Source organism: Notolabrus celidotus, chromosome 18 (assembly GCF_009762535.1).
Source record: "Notolabrus celidotus isolate fNotCel1 chromosome 18, fNotCel1.pri, whole genome shotgun sequence".
NCBI lineage: Eukaryota > Metazoa > Chordata > Actinopteri > Labriformes > Labridae > Notolabrus > Notolabrus celidotus.
In genome coordinates, this window is record NC_048289.1 from 18,206,448 (window position 1) to 18,228,433 (window position 21,986).

Genomic DNA, 21,986 nt, shown 5'->3' on the forward strand with positions numbered 1-21,986 from the left:
GGTTATATTTCATATTTCTATGATCTTGCAGAGAATATGACAGCCTTAGGGGGAAGCTGCAGTGAAATGAAGGAACACAGACAGCATACTCAGATCAGTGGTGGGAGGAAACATTAGATGTAGTTAGGAAATCAGCTTTTTGTCATTGGGCTTGTGGGGTTTCACAGGGTTCACATGGGAAATAAAGTTATAGAAAATATCCAACAAAACCGGACTTCTGCAGCTTGTATGTGTTCTTTTCCTCTTACCCAGTCTGAAAAGTGACACAATGTCACCACTGTTACTTCCCATTTTGGCCTCAGAGGAATCATCTTACTGTGGAAGACTGTGTGCATCATCCGTCTTATTGCGTCATGGTGTTTCTTTCCATACCCAAAAGTAAATGTAGATTTCATCTTAACAGGCAGCTACTGGATTTTTATACCCGGTATGTCATCTTAGTTCTACAATGTACCAAGACAAGACTTGCATATCTGCCATCTTCCCCTTGAAAGATACAGTATGTGATAGCTTGAGACGTGTGCCCACAGGATGAGCGGATAGAGGATGTTTATAAGGGAAGAAATTCCAACATGTTGTTCCCACCTGAGAACGTGATTCATAAAAACTCATCCTGTCAAGAGGATGGGGAAAATTAACTTAATGACAAAATGTGTTATTTCAACACTTAACCTAAATAATCTCAGATTTTTTCACCAAATACCAATGCTGGGTTGGAGGTGGAGAACTCAAAACTACCTGCAGCCTAATCAGAATCTTAACAAACCAAACATGTTTGACCCAATGGCTTAGTTACTTCAGAGACTAACATTACCATTACCTAGCAGCTAGCTAAAAGCAATGTTATCAAAGGTCCAAGTAACTTAAGCTTCTCACTCACTTTTTGGGGTTAATCCTGGACAAATATCTGTTGCAGCTTGAAGTTGCCCCATCTCCTCTTTGAAAGTTATTTTTCATATCTGCTCTTGCATGTGTTTGCTGTCAAATATTTGAAAGCCAAAGGCATGATTTGTGGCCCCTCTGTAGGCACTCTGGCAGGAGCTGTTGCAGGAAAAAGACAACAATGCAGTTAAGTCTGAGTCCCAGTCCAGATCATAAGTGTTTGAGTCCAAGTCAAGTCCCTTCACCTGAAAATCTGGACTCAAGTCCGAGCTCTGGACTGAAATGCTACAGTACTGATGGATGTATGATCCCCCATATGATAATGTTCAACACAACTTAGCTAGCTATACATTTTTTTTTGCATATGAATTGTAAATACGTTGTAAATATACATTTCAGAAATACTATATTTAACATTTAAACATAACATGGGCTTGGTGTTTATCAATCAATCAGACTTTATTTAAAAAGCGCTTTTCATACAATGGCATTGTAACACAAAGTGCTGTACATAAAAACAACCTAAAATAGAATAAATTAAGAAAAAGATCCCACCCTCAGCCCGACCCCAAACCCACCCCACAATCCCAAGGTTAAGAAAACAATATTTGCAACAATAGTAATAAAAACAATAAAAATGAAATAAATAAATACAAAATAAAAAAAGAAGTTGCATGGGATTTAAAGGGGTAGTAAGTAATTTATTCTGCTAGGGGTCCATTAGAACAATAACAAAACAAAACAAAAAAATTATTATGTTGTGAAGAGCCATGGGAACATGGTGCTTACTTTTTTTAAATTCTTAAAACAACAACGGTTAAATCTAACTGACCTGATTTAGACAAAAGTCATGTTTACAGATGAAGTAACAAGCAAAAATGTACAAAGAATATATATTCATGTTATATCTTTTAAATTAAAATGTTCTAAGTTGTTGTAATAACATAAAAAATTTACCTTTTTTATTGCACAAAAACACCTCGTATTTACTGGGTTTAGAAGTTAGAATTATTAGAAAATACAACTCAGCAAAGTATGTTTCCCCATCTTTAAGACAAAGTGATGAAAGATGTCTCCAAAATCTGTATCTTGTCTCCTGTAGCTCATTAAGTGCTGCAGTAATGGAGACCTTCCAAATGAATTGGGACTGATGTAAGCAGCCAAACAGCACAGAGTCTGGTGTTTCCCAGCAGTATGTGAAAGCGCAGACAGACGGTCTTTACCACACAGGAGACGAGAAGAAAGACAGAAGTGAAGCCAGACTGCTGATTGATTTCAGGAAAGCCACTAGGCCCACACACACGCACACACACATAGACACAGGCATTAAAATACACACCCTGCGTCTCTTTTCCATGCTTATACACACACACACTCTTCCCTTAAGGCAAGCATGTAAGTGTTTAGTGCACAGGGTCAGACAAGGATTGGTTACATGAGGAATTCCCTACTTACTCCTGCAGTGACAGCTGGATGATCTGCCTGCAGGGAGAACACATGTTGATAATATGAGTGTGTTTGTGCTTGAGTGTGTTTTATATTCATCTTTGGAGGCTTTATGGTTGCAGGGCATGTAATCTAAATCAATTTGCTGGATTAAAACATTTTTCCTTCCCTTCTCTCGTCTGTCAGGGTGTGGTGAGTCGGGAGCCGTTCCCCTTACCTGCAGTTCCTGCTTCATCTACAGATAATACAGAGAGTTACTATGAGGAGGCTCAGCCCTATGAGGAAACTTTCAATGGTAAGAAGTCTGCTATTTTATTCTTGACATGGTTCACATCATGGTCCAGTTAAAGGATTGTTCAAAATGTTACACTTTTTACTGTATGCAAGTGGGAAAAAAAAGTATTGACTTTCCTGTGGCAACATTCAGGCTTGTGATTGGATAAAAATCCCAGGTGCAACTAATATACATAGACAGTTTAGAAAAAATGAATTGTAGCCCGCAGGTTTAAACTGTGAAACTGATGTGAACCTACATTCTTTCAAAGACCAGCAAGGAGCAACAGTACTGTCATATTACATTGAAATCAGAATTACATTGACTTTTGATTTACTTCTTACACTTGTAAAATATGGGAATTTATTACCATTATTAGTGTGAGTGACATCCAAGGGGGCTTAATTCATATAGTTAATTCAGTGAGTTGATACATATTTGAAAATAGACAAAGTGTATACCTGTGTATAATTTCATGTGTATATTAAGCGTTGAAAAGAGGAGAGAAGCAAGGGTTAAAGATACAACCAATGCAGTTCAGTGTTTTCAACACTCTGCATACTAAGACCAAAATAAGCTTTTGATGCCGGCTGTTTTCACTGGATTCTATTGAATAAAAGCAAATATGAAAAATATGAAGAACAATAGGGAGAGCAAATCTTAATAACTGTAGGTGGTAATGAGAAGTGTTCTGAAATTGGGGCTTCTAGCACAAAAAACGCCCTTAGTGGACACAGGCCCTTGTGAACATTTATTTTTGGTGCCAGGTTCAGTAAAGTGTTTGTTTCAGGATGTGGCTACTTTGTGATTGATACATTGCTGCAAAGGAGAACTGTTGATCACTAAAGCGGCAACAGCAATGCATGTACAGTGTTGAGAAGACAAGGTGCCCTAAACCTGCATTCTTTTAAATGGTCTGTTACCTGAGTAAACACTAATTAAAAGGTTTATGGTGCCAGCTGCTACTTCCCAAACTTCTGTAATACAGCATGATGTTTACTATGTCATATATGGTCCCATTTGAAGTGAAATAGACAAGCAGAGTTTGCTTAGGGAGTTGGCTACCTTGTGATGCCAGCTGGTTGATAATGCTCGATAAGGCAGTCCTTATGCCCACATACAGTATGGTCACTTCAGGATCCATAGAAACCAAGATGGTGACGGCCAACATAGCGAATTCAAGTCTTCTTGTTTTTCTTCTGTATGGTGAATGGAAAACTCATATATGTAGCTTTGTTTAATTTAACTATTGGTATACCAGTGAGCAACAGTGTACAATGCTTTCAGTTTAGCTATTATTTTTGTAGTAAGTGATTTCTGTGTTGCTGAAGTCTGTTCTTACCCATTTAAAAAAGTTTCACATATAATATAAATGTACACATATAAAAGTGAGTACACCCCTAAGTGAAAATGTCCAAATTGGGCCCAAAGTGTCAATACTTTGTGTGGCCACCATTATTTTCTAGTACTGCCTTAACCCTCTTGGGCACGGAGTTCACCAGAGCTTCACAGGTTGCCACTGGAATCCTCTTCCACTCCTCCATGATGACATCATGGTGCTGGTGGATGTTAGAGACCTTGCGCTCCTCCACCTTCTGTTTGAGGATGCCCCACAGATGCTCTATGGGGTTTAGGTCTGGAGACATGCTTGACCACTCCATCACCTTTACCCTCAGCCTCTTTAGCTAGTCAGTGGCCATCTTGGAGGTGTGTTTGGGGTTGTTATCATGTTGGAATACTGCCCTGCGGCCCAGTTACCGAAGAGGGGGGGACCATGATCTGCTTCAGTATGTCACAGTACATGTTGGCATTCATGGTTCCCTTAATCAACTGTAGCTCCTTAGTGCCGGAGGCACTCATGCAGCCCCAGACCATGACACTCCCACCACCATGCTTGACTGTAGGCAAGACACACTTGTCTTTGTACTCCTCACCTGGTTGCCACCACACACGCTTAACACCTTCTGAACCAAAAGGGTTTATCTTGGTCTCATCAGACCAAAAGACATGGTTCCAGTAATCCATGTTCTTAGTCTGCTGTCTTTAGCAAATTGTTTGCAGACTTTCTTGTGCATCATCTTTAGAAGAAATGTGAGGGGTGTACTCACTTTTGCGAGATACTGTATGTATTATTGTATATCTGCAATAGTATTGACAAAGACACCTTCTTGATTGGAGAGATTCCTCATATTTAAAAAAAATATATTTTCAAAACTGACATTTGAGGCTGTTTCATCACGGAAACACTGGTAGCTCATAACTTGTAAACCTTGGAGTTCCTTTTAATGAAAAAAAAAATTGATGGCTGTTATTTTTCCACCTTAACCTTTCCAACCTTAGAAAACCTGCACCTTTAAGGTTACCCGATTAACCCCAAACAAAACAAAATGACTGTGCTATAGACGGTAAAGTGGTCTGTTTTCTGAGAAAGTAGTCACACACAATGCAAGACGTGCACAATTAGAAAAAACAAGTCTATTTTTATGTGCATTGACACCATGACCACAGTGTGGAAGGAGCTTGTTATGCATGAACCGTGCATCATGCTCACAAACATGTTGGGCTGTTGTATTGAAGTTATTTTAATTACTCATACAGTGAGACATTTCTTCAGTGTTGACGCACCAATGAAGCGTCTCTTTATACCACAGCAGCTTAGAATATTTGGCTGTGACATGCCTTAAAGAGCGTATTGTGGTTCACTTAATCCCTTCCAAACAACTCTTAAATAGGTAATGAACAATACAACTAAACAACTGGCAAGTTATAACTCATTATGATATATTCATGAAGGATGAAACAGGCCTACACTTAACACAAGTTACTCAATTTCTCCCAATGTAATTTTGACAGCAGACTAATTCACATACAGTGGGATCGATAACATATGATGGACACCTCTGCGCTCTTTGGGACCTTCAATGCAGCAGAATTTTTTCTGTACACTTCCCCCGATCTGTGTCTCCATACAATCCTGTCTCGGAGGTCTACAGACAATTTCTTTGACTTTAAGGCTTGGTTTTTGCTCTGACATGCACTGTCAACTATGGGATCTGATATAGACAGGTGTGTGCCTTTCCAAATCATGTCCAATTAACTTAATTTACCACAGATGGACTCCAATCAAGTTGTAGAAACATTTCAAGGATGGTAAGAGGAAACAGGATGCATCTTAGCTCAGTTTTGAGTTTCAAAGCAAAGGGTCTGAATACTTATGTACATGCAATATTTTAGTGTTTTATTTTTAATTCATTTGCAAAAAAATCTACAATTTTTTTTTTCACTTTGTCATTTTGGGGTACTGTGTGGAGAATGTTAAGGGAAAAAATTAATTTAATCCATTTTGGAATAAGGCTGTAACATAACAAAATGTAGAAAAAGTGAAGGGGTCTGAATACTTTCCGTACCCACTGTATTTGCATATGTGGGGAGGTCGATCCTCTACAGGTTTTCATTCAAGACAAAACATTTTTTTTATCCACCTCAATTTCTACAGATTTATATTTCTTTTAAAATATTTTTTTTCATTGACATGTTTTTTTCAATCTTGCTTCTTCCTTCTTCTCCTCTTTCTTCCTTTTTGCTTCTTCTGATGTTGTGTAGATCCTGACTATTTTGGCCTCCACTCAGGGCCCTGGATGCGAGTGCAGAGCTCTGACAGTGTGGTCTATGCTGTTATCAGTAGGGGTAGCTACTTGTCTGTCACTGGATGTTTATGTTTTGTGCAGCATGTATTTGGTCTTGCAGTTGCTTGGAACGTGCACTGGCCAATCTGCATGGGCCTGCAGTTCTCATTGCCCAGCATGGCCAGCGTCTTGCATGCAGACAAACAACTCCATGAGTCATTAATCAGCCATCTTATCAATGTTCTTGTTTATTTTGTTTTACTTTTCATCGCATCTCCCATCAGTGCTTTCTTAATTTCAGCCAGACTATTGCAGGAGGTCATCAAGATCAAGAAATAATCGTCATCCCTTGGTCATCAAACTAATACATAATGCCATCTTGCATTTATTTTCCTTGGACATGGTCTCAAATCTGCTGCATTTGCTTCTTAGATGATGGGGAGGCAGTAAGCAGCTCATACGAATCGTACGATGAAGAGGAAGTGACCAGAGGGAAATCGCCGTCTGCGCAGCACCAGTGGCCTTCAGCAGAGGCGTCCATTGAGCTGATGAAGGACTCTCGGATCTGTGCCTTCCTCTGGAGGAAGAAGTGGCTGGGCCAGTGGGCTAAACAGCTCTGTGTCATCAAAGATCATCGCCTGCTGGTGGGTGAAAGACAATCAAAATCTCAATTGAAGTTTTGGCTTCATGGGTCGGTTTCATGAAGGTTAGAATTTGTTGATAGGTGTCATGTAATAATAACAGATCACTCAAACATGGAGAAAAGTTATGAAGAAAAAAAAGAAAACCCTAAAAAAATATTTAGAACTCAGTGTTTAGCCGTTACATGATGTCCTTGTTTTGCTCTTTATTTTTAGAATGGAAAATGTAAGTCTTCTCATATCAACAAAACAGAGCATACCAGAGTCTACCATGGTTCATTCCTGATTTGGTCTGATAACATCAGAAAAAAGCACCAGATGCAAACAGCTCAAAAAACAAAACCAGATCCCTAGATTATGGAAATGAATATTTCATATCTGGAAATACACAAATTTGGTTTGTTATGAAGATTTTGATGAGATAGCTTTGTGTGTAACCAACTTGAAACAATCCTTCTTAAGTAGCAAGTAAAGTTCACTATATACTTTTATCAGCACTGCATCCTCACAAACAGGTAAATGCTATCTGGACACATCTAAGATAAGCAAGTGTGTGCAAACTGCTCAGCACCAAATGGCAGAAAAAGTTAGTGACAAGCTGGTGAGTTAAATACATTTGCGAGTAAGGGAAGAAAGAGCAACAACACAGGCTTCATCAGGGAGACAGAAAAACATGTTAATCTATCACCGTAGCTGCTGGATATATAATGCTAAAATTTTTGGCAAATATGTTCACATTATTGTAATTGTTTGTGTATAGTTTTTAATACTGTGGCGAGCTCAGCCGAAGTAAAGGCAGCGATACACTTTGTAGTTTAAACAACACCTGTGGCCCATACACCGCTCGCCTCCAGGTGGTGCTCTTTAATAACTCACTCTCAACCAAAGTCAATGGCAAGCATAGAAACACTCACACTCTGGGTCATGGTGCAACCATAGACTGTACCAATAATGGACGTAGTATCCGTGACGTCATCCATCTGTTCCTGAGAGCTGTTTTGAAGCAAATCGACGGCAGCAGCCATATTAGAAATGCGGAACTCAACCAGGCAGAGTGTGACGTAGTGTGAGCCTCCTAGCCAACAGCTATGTGTTCCCGACAGGGAGTCACGTCAGTCATGTCCTTATTTGGGCAAAAACTCGTAATCTCAATATCTTCTGAACCGTCACGTTAGAAAAAAATTCAACCCCCGTACAGTGTGTGCCATTAGAGAGATTAGCTTCGTAGGGCCAAGACGTTTTTTGAACCAGGCTGTAAACATGTTTATTAATGCTGCAAAGATCGTCTTTTTACCATTCATGTCTATGTGGTTTCCTGTGTTTCTGCAGCCAGCCTCAAGCTGATTTTTTGATGAATTGCAGTTTATAACACTTTCGTGTGGGCTTAATCGTTTGAGACTGGAGGTTGCCGCTTGGGTGCAACACAGCAAACACTTTCCCAGCAGTCCTTGCTCCCCAACACCCTATAGCATAATTAGTGTAACAATAATGAAGCGCATTAAATTGAAAGCTCATAAACATGACAAACAGAACAATACTCCCACAAGCCCCCACAGCCGTCACAATGCCATCACCAAGAGGACATGAGAACGGTCAGTCTGGTTTTAGCATAGAGCGGAAGTTTGCCTAGCCTAGTATAAAAGCTTAAAGCAAAGCAAAACAGCTAGCATGAGACTTTCCAAAGTAAAAAATAAAATGAACAACATTCATAAACACCTTTTTTCTTCTTTTCTAATTCTACACACAAACAGTATTTTTAAAAGTATGAATTGAGGTTCAAGCAGGAGTTACATACAGTTATTCCCCCCGCTAACAGAAGCACAGTTTAGTTAGCTTATTTTTAGCTGGTTTTCTGTTACACTTGGGGGAAGTCTGGGTGGATAAAGCTTTTCTTCTCTTGGCATTGTTACAGTGCTCAACTAAATATGTTGATGTTGATGTTTATTTATTTTCACAATTAAAAGAAAATACACACATTATTATAAATGATATACTGCGCAGGAAGAGGCAGAACTCAGAGAGCTTATTTGAAGCCTCCACCCAAGTAGTGTTCTTAAATCAAAAATTAATTAAAAAATACTACATTGACACATATAAAGACAATAGTTGATACTAAAAATAAAATAATATAAGAATATACAAACTTAACAATTAATATAAATACAGTTATTACATCAACAGAATTCAGAAGTAGAAAACATTGTGTATGGACACCTGTTTATGAGTATGTGGTTGACCATAATGATGAGTATAATTAAGTAACAGTGGTTAAAAGTTTTTTCAAGCATCCTTTATAATGTTTTAAAATACATATTTTTTATTCTTTTACTTTTACTGATTTGTTTTTTAGAGCCTTGCTAGCTGTTTTCCTTGCTAGTTTTTAAGCTAGCACGACTAATCACGACTCAACTTCAGCTCCAAAACTGGTGCAAAAACATTAGAAAAGCAGAGTTAAAGCAGATACATATACAGTAATTCCTACATATATAATACATATACTTTAAGTGTTCTTTTAAATTGAATATTGAATTTAAAAACATTAAACTGCTATAATGCAAAGATTATTGGATATACCCACGGCTCTAAAGAGTTTTATTAAAATCCAGTAACAGTATGACTCATTTTTAACTTACTTCAGTCTAACTGTGATATACTAGCTTCACTTTCCCATCATCAAAAGCCTTTCAATGCTTAGTTGTACAGTAGGTCTGGCTGGTGCTACACTGCTTTTAAAGTGTGGTCCTTGTAACTGTTCAGTTATTGCTCTTGTTATGTAAGGCCAACTTAATATTTATAGACTTGAAAGAAAATTCCCCTGAATAGATCATAGTATGAAAGCACACAAGGAGAGGTTGGAATCATTTTATTTAGTGATTTAAAAGTCAAATTTTTGTCTTTTATGCTAAATTATTCAGGGATTTAGATTCTTCTTTTAAAACAGCACTTTTTGTATGAATGCAAATACAACTGTTGGGAGAGGGGTATGGTAGAAACTTTTACCTTGTATTTTTTTTAACTGCAGTCAGCCTTCAAAATTGAGTCAGTGTTACTTCCTTCTCTCTTAGTGTTATAAGAGCTCCAAAGAGCAGACACCTCTGCTGGATGTGAGCCTGTTGGGCTGCTCTGTGGTCTACAAGGAGAAGCAGCTGAAGAGAAAGGAGCACAAACTGAAGATCGTCCCAGTGGGAGGGGAGGCCATCGTTCTGGGCCTTCAGAGCAAGGAGCAGACCGAGCTATGGCTCAGGGTAAGATACCCCAGAAACTGACCAGTTTGTACATTCACAGTAATCAAACTTGTCCTTTTTTAGAGTTATTTGATTTTTTTGGGTGATGATTCTCTTCCTGTGTTTGACCTTTAGGTCATTAATGAGATAAGTCCCAAGCCAGCAGAAAACTGTGAACCCCAGCACTCTGTGTCTGACTCCCCAAGGCTCATCTGTACGAAGGTACTGTTGTTTTTGCTTTAAGCTAACTTTCATGTTTTAAGTTACTAACCTCAGGGGAAGGTCAAAGGGCTTTTCAACCTATTTACCCCAAAAGATTGAGAGGCTTTATGCCCAGGAGTCTATTTTGAATAATTCCACTTACCTGCATTTTCATTTGTATCTGAGGACTTTTAAGGATAAGACAAATTAGATGATGTGTAAAAAAGCAAAACCTGTAATTCAGAAAGTACTTCCCCCTTGAGAAAGGAACTTTGAAGGGCTAACGTAATGTCCCCAAGACTTCAATTACACGCACCATAAAGTCCTCCAAAGGTTTCTACTGCCAGGGTAAATGTCTTGCTGGGGAAACTCAGATTAGGTCTTTGTCCTAACTTTTATTGAATGCTTATTAAATGGCAAACAAAAAGGTAACAGTGTCATGACTTTCCAGGGAGATCTGAGCGAGAGATACTCAGTGGCTTCAGAGAGCGGCAGCAGCACCGACAGTCACGCTGAAACACCAGAAAACAAAGATGGTGAGTCACTTCTTCAACTCTGCACTCCAAAAAACCTGAGTTGAAGCAGCTTTATGATTGTAAAGTTGTTTTACAAGGAATCATGTACAGAATTCTTCCTACTCTCTTCCTCTTCACAGTGAAGAAAAAATATAGCGCAGGCCTGAAGTTCAGCAACCTCATGAACATTGGGAAGAAGAAATCCTCATTGTTAGAGAGCACAGGGAAATGTGTGGACACCTCAGGTGAGCACGGATCTACTCGTCATGTGTTGAATAGTTGAAGCAGTTGTATCAGCAGGAGGTGTCTGGTGACGGTTTCTTTCTTTAGTTAGTTCATACAAGACTAAGCATGCCGATATTTTTCTTGATCCTCTGCTATTCATTCTCTACATGCTCCCTCTTGGTCACATCATACGCAAACACGGTTTCCATTTCCACAGTTATGCCGACAACGTCACAAATTTACATCTCCACCAAATCCATCAACTCCGCAACCCTCACCACACTCACTGACTGTCTTACTGAAATTAAAACCTGGATGCAAAAAACTTTCTTCAACTAAACTGCGACAAATCAGATATCATCATCATCGGCCCCAAATCCCTCACCACAACCACCCAAAACTTCTCCCTCACATTTGATAAAACCACTCTGACTCCATCAACCCATATTCGTAACCTCGGTGTCATTTTTGACACCAACTTCACCTATGTGTTGATGTCACTAACATCATCGAACCGCCTTCTTTCACGTAAAAAACATCGCCTGACTCCACCCACTACTCTCCTTCGCTGCAGCTGAAACCCTTATCCATTCATTCATCACCTACAGAATTGACTACTGCAACAGCATCATATACAGTTCATCATCCAAAGTCCTCAATAAACTCCAGTACATCCAGAACTGCCAGTCTACTCACTCACTCCTGTTCCCGTGATCACATCACCCCTCTCCTCCAAAACCTTCACTGGCTTCCTGTCCCCCAACGCATTCACTTCAAACTCCTCCTCCTGACTTACAAAGCCCTCCATCACCTGGCCCCCCCTGCCTCCCTGACCTGCTTCACCCTCACAACCCCTCCTGTGCTCTCCGCTCCTCCAATGAAAACCTCCTCTCCCCACCCTGTAGGACCAAGCACCGAACCTGGGGTGACAGGGCTTACTCCATTGCTGCTCCCGCCCTCTGGAACTCCCTCCCCAAACACATACGCAACTCTACTGACCTACAAACATTCAAATCCCAGCTCAAAACTCACCTCTTCAGAACTGCTTTTAACTGTTAATGTTCTTATATCCACTGTGTTTCAATTTTAGTTTCTTTTATTGTGTGATATTTGTGAAGTGTCTTTGAGTTCTGTGAAAAGCGCTATATAAATAAAATGTATTATTATTATTATTATTATTATTATTATTATTATTATTATTATTATTATTATTATTATTTCATTTGTAGCCTTCAAAAATGAAGTAATAATTAGGCTGAAAATTGCACATTCATTTTACCACAATTTGTTTGCTATCAGTATGTTTATATTTTCTCGCATTAAATAATAAATACTGCCTCAGAACTCATGAAAGTATGTGTAACTAGAAGCAGAAATTGGTACCTGATGTTTAACTGAGCTCCTCTCTCCTCCGTCAGGCTACCTTAATGTTCTGGTGAACAGCCAATGGCGGACCTGCTGGTGTCTAATCAAGAACGGACAGCTGTGGTTCTACCAGGACAAGGGCAGGAACAAAGTGAGCCAGCCAGCTGTGACTCTGGGAGGCTGCAGTGTTTTGCCCGACCCGAGCCCGGAGCACCTGTACTCCTTTAGGATTGACCTGGACGGCACGCAGCTGGCAACCCTAGAGGTAGACAAAAACAGTCTTTCTGTTCTGTTGAGTGTTTACTTTCTGCGCAATCTTAAGTTTTGTTGATTTCTCTGTCACAGCGTACAGTTTTTGTGTCTTTAACTGCTCCTGCATTTTTGTCTCTTCCTGGTTTCCCCTCAGAAAACAAGCGTAAAACTATTTAGTCTCCTCTCTGTGCATTGGTATGATTACAGTCAGTCCTCTAGAGCAGGGGTTCCCAAACCTTTCAGCCCGCGACCCCCAATATATAGGTGCCAAAGACTTGCGACCCCCACTGTCCCCCGAAGTGATTTAATGTGGCTTCATTTAGCTGGTCTGCAGAAAAATAGCCTACCTATATGAGCATGTGGCTGTGTTACTTACTGCTACTGATGCTTTTGATAATTAACTGTTCACTAAGCCTAAACTTAGGAGTCATCTGGCAAAAAGAAAGACAGAAAACTCCTTACATTTTCTATTTTCAAGGTTTTTTTTTCAAGTTTAGCTACTATTTTGTTGATATTTTTACTATAATGGGTCAAATGTACTATTTTTAGATAAGTTTAAAAAAAGAACATTCTGGAAGACATCTCACGACCCCCCATTTGTGTCTCTCACACTTTGGGAACTCTGCAACAGTGGTTCAAATCATAAACTGTTCTGAATCAAGCACTTTACACAGCAAAGTAGTAATTCCTTATAAATCTACAGTTCCCGATTATTTCACACAGCCATGACTGTAAAACAAAAATATTCACAGTTGAAGTTTCAAACATTTTTTCTCCCATTGCTTAATACATGTTTTGACATCGTTCAGTTAGCCATTCAAATCCCAAAGAGGAAACTGGATTCGCACACTCTGTTCTTGAACATGCAACACGCACACATGTGCCAGAAAGAGGAGACAGATGTCAGAAAGAGGAGGCTGCACACGACCTAAGCTGCTGTGCAGTGTCCAGGAAGTGAACTGGCACCTCTCCAGCGACCAGCCTGATTTCCATGTTATTGTCTGCACTGGAGCTTGAGCCAGTGACCCTTAGGTTCCTAAGCCAAGTCAAGCCTTACAGACTGAGCTAGGGCCATGGATGCCAGGTGCTAGTTGGTCAGGGGTGTTTGACTAGATGCTCAAAGGGCCAGAAATGACACATGTCCTGTCTCTCTTCATTGCTCTCTTCAATAAAGGCAAAGGCCAAAAAAGAAATCTAAAAAAAACCGAAGGAAAGAAAATAGACCATAAGATGAATTGGTGTGATTTGGGTTAAGTGTATTTGAAAAGGGACAGTGCAAAAAAAATCATGGACCAAAAGACCCATTTTTTTTCAAGTCATATTTTTGGCCTTTTTGCCTTTATCTGATAGGACAGCTGAAGAGAGACAGGAAATGTGGGGAGTAGAGAGTGGGGGAAGACATGCAGGAAATGGTCGATCGGCTGGGAATCAAACCGGCCACCCCTGCGATGAGGACTGTAGCCTCTTGACGTTGGACGCGTAGACCGCTAGGCCACCAGCGCCCCAAAAAGACCAATTTTTAATAAAAAAAAAGGCAGTTTTAAATTAAGTAAATGAAAAAAAAGCACAGAAACAGCAGATTTTTTTATAGGACACGGGGCACACAGCTGCTAAAACCAAGTTTGATAGAGTACTATTTCAATCCTCCGTTCCAAAAGTTTATTAATAATAAAACAAACTGGCAAATTCTCAGTAACAACAAACTGGACATATCTATAAAAACATGGACTTAGGCAACCCATACCCTACTGTGTCCTTGTTTGGAATCATTTCTGCTGACATCAAACTAATCCTATGTCATGTATGTACACACACAGAGGTGGTCTGTGCTGTTTGTGTGCCTATGTGTGTGTGTGTGTGTGAAGGGTGTTGGTGTGCTGGGATTTCAGGGACTGATGTTACGCCCTTTTTTCATTAGGTCTCCAGTACCACCCTGCTGACAGTGTGTTTGGTCATAGCTAAAGGAATTTGATGTTTAGTCTTGAGTGCTTTGCCTGACACATTTTAGGTTTTTCCCAAAAAACGTTCCTTCTCTGTTTAATTCTAACTCAACAAACTCAAAAACTTCAACAAGGCTATTACGTTTTTAATGAAAGGAAGTGTTTTAACACTCATCCTTCTGATACTCGGTTTATTTTTATGTCTTTATTTTGGAACACTTCTGCTCAGCCGATGATGGACGAGTAATAAACTGCTGGGAAACTATGCTGCAGCAATCACTGTATTAATACAAAGTGACAGATGGCATGCACTTAAAACCAATAACTGCTTTTATACTCATGATGTTGCAAGTGCGTGGTATGTAATAAATGCACTTTCCTCCACTTGTTTCTTTCCCCTCCTCTCTCAGGCTAAGACTTCCGCAGACATGGGCAACTGGCTGGGCCTCCTGCTGTCACAGACGGGGACAAAGACTGACCCGGAGGAGCTGACATACGACTATGTCAACGCTGAGAGGATCTCCAGCATTGTCTCTGCCGCCAAGACTTCCTTATAGTAAGATCATGACTTCTGTCTGTTTTAGGTGGCGCTTGCTGCCCAGCGCTTGAACAAGCTCTTAATGTATTCATTTGTTTCCCCAGCTTGATGCAGAGGAGATATTCAGAGCCAAACACCTACATCGACACCCCACCCTCCATCTCCCACAACTCTGATGAACTGTACGATGATGTGGCGTCTTTAGCTGATCCAGAGGTTTGTTTTGGAGATTTTTGTCAATATAAACTACCTCAATCTCAGAGCGCTCTCACCAGCACTTACTGTTGCTAGGTTTCTATCCGCCATATCTGCTTTTATTCAGTGAAATTGTAGACAAGTAAATGTAGAAAACAAACAATTGAAATCGTGTTGTAGGGTGAACAGCTGCTCTAGACCTTGTGTCGTTCGTTTCTCCTCCAGTGTACGGACTTCCGCCATTGTGGTGGAAAAATCTGATAATAGAAGTCCTGCCCCTTCTTGGTTTTGACTGGTTGGTGATGGAGAACTGACATTGACACCAATTTTCAACTTTGAGTGCAGCAACAAAAAGCTTTTGGGATCAGGATGCTGAGTGCTAAAATCGCTAAACTGCTTGGTTTTAAAAGCGCCCAAAATGCTAAGGGTGGACACAGGCCCTTAGTCCCATCCTATCAAAATGTGCCACATTAACTGTGTTTTAATGAAAATATTTTGTTTCTTTTCTGTTATTATAGGAAAATATTCAGTTTAGTCCTTTAGGACAGGGGCTCCCAAACTTTTCAGCCCGTGACCCCCAAAATATAGTTGCCAAAGACTTTTGACCCCCACTGTCCCTCATAATAATTAAATGTTGCTTCATACATTTAACCCTAAAAGACCAAGACAACCGCCGCCGGATACTTGTTCTTAAATGTTCGATAACTTTTAAACAGCTAATCCTATTAACAAGCTTTAAAAACTCAGTTACAGCAGACATTCTCAGCTTTCTATTGATACCACATTTGTCTCATTCAGCATATTCAAAGTAAATTCAGAAGAGTCTGGTGCCCCCAAAGATAGTCTAGGTCTTTAAGGGTTAACTGGTCTGCAGAAAATTAGCCTGCATGCACATGACTGTGTTTCTTGTGCTGTTAAGAATTAACCTGCTGCTACTGATGCTTTTGTTGATTAACTGTTATCTAACCTTAACCTCAGGAGTCATCTGGCAACAAAGAAAGACAGAAAACTCATTTAAAAAGTTTTATTTCAAATCTCCCTACTATTTTTTTTTTGTTGATATCCTTTTTCAATGATGGGTAATATATATGGAATTTTAGATTACTTAAAAAAAAAAACATTCTGGAGCGGTCTTGCGACCCCCACCTTGGGATCCTCTGCTTTAGGAGACAGAAAAAGCTCAAAATATGAATTGTCAGAAAGCTGCAGCCAGTGACATTTTGAATAAAAATATATGCAAATAAATCATCCAAATTATTCTACAGGAAATGTGTATAAATAGTAAGGATTATTTAATCCTATAAGCAACTTTAGGAATCAATAAGGAGCATAAATAAGACGGCAGCTCCTGTAGTACGGCCTTATAAAGAAAGACATACCAATGCTCCATTCTTCTGTTGTATAAGGAAGACAAGCCTACCTTTTCATACAAGTTACAGTGATGTGTGTGGAAACCTAAACCAGAAACAAACCGCAATGCAGCATGGTACACCAAGTCCAACATTTGCAGAGAGGCTGAGGAAGCATGCATGTAAAGAACATCACCAGAGTCAATTACAGATACAAAGGTTACTAGAATGAGGTTTTTACAAGCAGCAAAAGATAAACAGCGTCTGTTTCTATAAAAGAAACCCAACTTCACCCTCAGTTTTTTAGTTAGACTCTCAATGTGACGATTAAAAGAAAGATTTTCATCTAAGAGAAAACCCAAGTATTTAAATGTTTGGACACATTCCATTTCTTCATTTGTAGAGGTGAACATCTTAGAGTCATTTTTCACCGTCCTCTTGGACTTGGAGAAATACATCACCTTAGTCTTGTCGGCATTTAAAACCAGCCTTAGTTTACAAAGATTCATTTGTACTGTGTGAAATGCAGCTTGCAGTTTGTTAATTGCACACACAGGGACGACGCTGAAGAGTACAAAATGGTGTCATCCGCATGAAAATGAAACTTTGCATCCGTTACATTTTTACATAAATTATTGATATAGATGACAAATAAGATAGGACCCAATATGGATCCTTGCGGGACACCATTTGTTATATTCATAAAGTCAGAAGCTAAGCCATCAAAGTAGATTGGTTCTTAACAAAGTCTTGTGTTCTTCTATTTCACGCCAACTCTCACAAGAAAAGAAATATTAAAAGGTTTAAAAGTCAGTAGTTGAGCAATGTATGGAGCCTTAAGCTGACACGGATCCATTCATTTTTGTACTTGTTGATAACGAGTGATTTCCAATTGTTTTCTCAAGATCTCAACTTATTTATGTCATTATCTCTGAACAGATGTTTTGAATTCATTGGCACCACCGTAATGTCAAATGATCATAGCTCATCCTCTCAGAGTTGCAAAAGTACAAAACAAACAGAAATTGGCCTAACATACCTCATTAATGGGGGTAGTGATAGCATGACTTGTCCTCCATGAGAAAACAAGCTGTGATAATTAAGTTGGGTCTTGAGAAAACAACTAAAGATTAACATGTTATCACAAGGTGAATGAGATGTATAGATGCACGTACGCTGAGGGCTCCTGTCAAAGCAATGTATAACAGCTGGAATGTTAGGTTTCTCAAACTTATATCAAATAGAATCACTAGTGAAACGATAAGTTGTGTTGGGGGCTTTTGGGTGTATAAAGCATCCTCTCTGGCCTGTCTATTGTTCTCTCACCCTTTCACTTTCAGTCTCACTTCTTAACGTTTCATAACTTCCTCCTCCCATGTAAAAACAGGATACTGAAGACATTGTCCTGCCTGACAGTGAAGACAACAACCTTCAGGAGCAAAATGAATCCTGCTCACAGGAGAAAAGGGACTCAGACCAGGACCCTGATAGCAGGATTTACCTGGACCTGGTTCCTGTACGCTCCTTTCTGCACACATCCCCTGGGACTAAATCTTCCCCTGCCAAAGAAACTTCTACACATTCCCCCGTCACAGTAGAAGACCAGAGGGACCAACCATCTCTGAACAAAGAGGTGATTTGAATCAGACTTGCTGCTATAGGAGATGCTGTTGTCTTGCTTTGCTTTAACACGTCATATTCTGTGTTCGATCCCAGGTAAATTCAACAAACAATGCTGAGCCAGAGTCGACGCCTGTGTTAAATGGAACAAGTTCCGCTACAGGCAAGCCAGAACAAGAGCGTCCCCAAACTCCCAATACCCAGCAGCATCAAACTCAACTAGTCAAGACCTCGCCGCACAACCAGGAGACCCCAAAAAGGACCCTGGAGATCCCACATGCCTTTAACTCCCCCTCCTCAGGGATCCATAATAAAAGCCTAGTGGGGCAGAATGCTACAGGGTTTCCTCTGAGTCCTCAACCCCGGCCTAAGTCACACACAATAGGTGAGGGTGAAGCACAGGTACACAGGGTTTGCAAGGTCCTGTTATAAATCTACACTCCTATGACTCCCTCTTGTGGAAGACTGTGTCTACTACACCCAAAGGCACAGCTTCTTTCAAGTTCATCTTTGGGTCACGACAACAATTTTCTTTTCATGATGGCCGCATCTTTCAGGCTTATCTTTGGACAAATGTCAACATTAATAGCAGATATTTTGTTCCATTTGTGTTTGACTTTATTCCTTTCATACATTATATTTCAGGGTCTTCCAGTGCAGTGGAGGTCAAACTAGGCAAGAACCGCACAGAGGCTGACATGCGCCGCTACATTGATGACCGTGACCGCCTTGAGAAAGAGAGGGAAGATGTGAAGAGCAGTTTGTCGAACCTGAAGAAGCAGAGGAGGGAAACCAAAGAGGAGCTCAGCACCTGCCAAGGTTCGGACTCATTCTTTGTTGAGAGGTATTCTTTAACCACAAGGTCTGCTGGGATGATTGACAGTTTGTCTTTCCTCCTCAGATCCCAAGCAGCAGGCCTCATTAGAGGCCCAGCTGAAGCAGAAGGAGGAGGCGTGTCGGGAGGCAGAGCGATGCAGGGTAGAGGTGGAGCTGCAGTTGATGGAAGTGAAGGAGAGTTTGAAGAAGGTGGAGTCGGGGCCGTTCACACTGGGAACCACACTGGACAGCAGCCTCCAGGACATGCCCACAGTGAGTGTGAAGGCGAATACATCTAAATGAAATACATTCTCTCTTTTTGCTTCTTCACCTAACTTCCTCATCACTCTTTCTACCCCATAGTCTAAAGCAGCAACCCTACCTGCCTCCCAGACATCATCATCATCATCATCAACAGCTTCATCCCAACCCTCCAACAGCAACGTCAGTGCAGACCCTGCCTCGCCCATCAACTCTGCCTCTGCACTGAAAAACAGACCTGCTTCCATCATGGCTACCAAAGGCAAAGTCCTGCAGAAAGCCAAGGTGAGATTATAAAACGCCTTATTCAATTTAAGATAGTTCACAGACTTCTTTATATTAAAACAAAGGTACATACATTTTTCCAGATGTATCCCCACTCTGTGACAAATGCAAGAGGAGAGAAGCAAACTTTCTTCATAGTTTTTTTGAATGCCCAAAATTAACTCTGTTTTGGTCGAGTATATTTAATACTGGTATGATGCATGCCATTTTGAAACCTGACCCCCTTCTTGTGCTATTTGGAGTTTCTGATCAGACTCTCCATAGATAAAAGTCAGCAGCAACTGCTGTCCTGCAGACTCATAATAGCTAAAAAACTCATCTTAATGTTTTGGAAAAAAGCAGAGGCTCCACCTGTCAAAGTATGGTTAGAAGAAATGGTAAAACTCTCTCATATGGAGAGAATTCGGCTCTCACTTTCAAATAATCTAGGGCAATATGGCAAGACTTGGGTTCCCCTTCTTCAATTTATTCAATACATTGAAAAAACAAACTAAACTAATTACGATATAACATTAATGGCCTCCTTTAGAGTGGCAGGAAGTAAAGTCCCTACAGGGTGGATGGGTATGGTGGAGGTAGAGGTGGGGAGGGGTGGTTTTGAGTATTATTTTTCCTTTATGTTGTTGTTGGTTTTTTTTTTCTTTTAGTGTTACTCACTACATCTGTTGACTTGTATGTTTTTGTTTTTGTTTGTTATTTTTGTTTTTCTTCATTTAATTGAAAAGGAGGAAAATATCTGTAATATTGAAACAACAAAAATAACAATTAACTAAAATAACTATGAATTAAATATTTAAATATATTCCTGTTGAGTTTAAAATTCAAACATTTGTGTAAAAAAAGGGGGTATCAGTAATAAGTTGTCAAAAGTTTAAGGGAAGATAAACATTTAAGGGAAGCAGATATGGCTGCTAACTCTAATTTCATAGTAGCCCAGTATATCATATTTAATGGCCACTAATAAAGTACTACTACAAGTCATTTCTTCCATCCACTGGTTGGTACAATCATCATGGTCAATTTTTTCAACCGTCAAAACAACTAAATTTAACTTTTTTTTATGTCTTAACAGGAATGGGAGAAGAAATCCACCACCTAGAAGATACCCAGGATGCCCTTTGACCTTTCAAATAATAAAGTTCATCCACATCTGGTCATCCACAACTTGTTGTAGTTCAAGGACCAGTCAGTGTAATCAACACCCTCTATCAACCAGGGGTGTGTTCACGGGGCTGACCAGGGGTGGCATGGGCCCCTCTTGAAATCTGGACACCCAAAGTGTCGGTCAAAAAATCCTAAACTATGATTGGCTATTTTTCTTGTCAGAGGCAGGACTTGTTTTAAAATTAACAATTTGAACTGTGTTGAAGGCTGCGAGTAGCTTTCTTTGCATTTAAATGTAGCAAGTTTTCTTTTGTTGGTACCTTAAGTTGTAGAAAAATACGTCACGGATCGATTTTATAAGACGAGGGCGTGGGAGAGGAATCAGTTCTCCGAAACAACAAGCAAACTTTGGCCACTAGATGTCGAATATATATTTATTAGAAACATGTGGGTATTGAAATGTTGCCAGTGAATGTATTTTTGACAGTTTGTAGGATTTTGATTGCTATTTTTAAAGTCCCTTAAATTTTGATTTTGGATGAATATTTTGGATGAGCATCTGTTTGATACTTTGTTCAAGTAGCTATGATTAGTGGTGACAGTAAGGGTAAAAAAAAAAGTACACACATCTCATGCCACCCCTGTACAAGTCAATGCCCAGTTAGGCCACCCCAGAAAAAAAAAGTCTGGACACGCCCTGCTGTCAACCTCCCAGTGGATCCTTCATTGCAGTCACCAACTTGTCAAGACTTATAGCCAATCAGAGAGATCCACAAGCCGTCATCTCCAAAACCACTGGATAATCGTACTTTCAATGACTTTTCATGATGGTTTGCTTTCTTTTGTTATAGGCAGGATGTTGATGTTGTAGCATTTATGCCAGTCCATGAAGCACAAACAGTTAAAACCACTTCAGTTTGACACATAAAGAAACCCCTTTACAAACATGGCCATTTTGTACACCATAGATTGTAGCTTGGTTCATATATGCTGGTAGCCAAGATGTAAATATATTTACACCATTATTCAGCCTGTTGGCTTGTATTGCTAGCTAAAGATGCACTTTTTATTCAAATAAAAATGTAATGACGACAATGCCGCCTTAGAGTTTGATTTTTAAAATGTCTCTTCATGCCTTTAAAGCTAGGGTTGGTAGTCATGGAAAACTAGCATGAATTTGAATGTAGCATTTCCTCAGGACTCCGTCTAACCCCTCCCCCCCCTTCC

General features: G+C 39.9%; 1 protein-coding gene across 2 annotated transcripts in view; it reads left to right on the plus strand.

The window, feature by feature from the left end:
* Window positions 1-21,854, plus strand: part of afap1l2 (actin filament associated protein 1-like 2) — a 59,525-nt gene extending 37,671 nt beyond the window's left edge. Inside the window, exons 5-19 of one of the 2 annotated variants that reach the window (XM_034708681.1) lie at window positions 2,515-2,623; window positions 6,661-6,872; window positions 9,935-10,114; window positions 10,229-10,315; window positions 10,746-10,830; window positions 10,950-11,054; window positions 12,453-12,664; window positions 15,002-15,147; window positions 15,234-15,345; window positions 18,061-18,306; window positions 18,390-18,678; window positions 18,939-19,112; window positions 19,195-19,382; window positions 19,473-19,655; window positions 20,728-21,854. In XM_034708681.1, the coding sequence (XP_034564572.1) occupies window positions 2,515-2,623; window positions 6,661-6,872; window positions 9,935-10,114; window positions 10,229-10,315; window positions 10,746-10,830; window positions 10,950-11,054; window positions 12,453-12,664; window positions 15,002-15,147; window positions 15,234-15,345; window positions 18,061-18,306; window positions 18,390-18,678; window positions 18,939-19,112; window positions 19,195-19,382; window positions 19,473-19,655; window positions 20,728-20,754 (2,355 nt within the window). In that variant the 3' untranslated portion in view covers window positions 20,755-21,854. Of the gene's footprint in view, window positions 1-2,514; window positions 2,624-6,219; window positions 6,290-6,660; window positions 6,873-9,934; window positions 10,115-10,228; window positions 10,316-10,745; window positions 10,831-10,949; window positions 11,055-12,452; window positions 12,665-15,001; window positions 15,148-15,233; window positions 15,346-18,060; window positions 18,307-18,389; window positions 18,679-18,938; window positions 19,113-19,194; window positions 19,383-19,472; window positions 19,656-20,727 lie in introns of those variants that run through there. The other variant, XM_034708682.1, reaches the window with a different exon arrangement.
* Window positions 21,855-21,986: the final 132 nt, after the last annotated feature.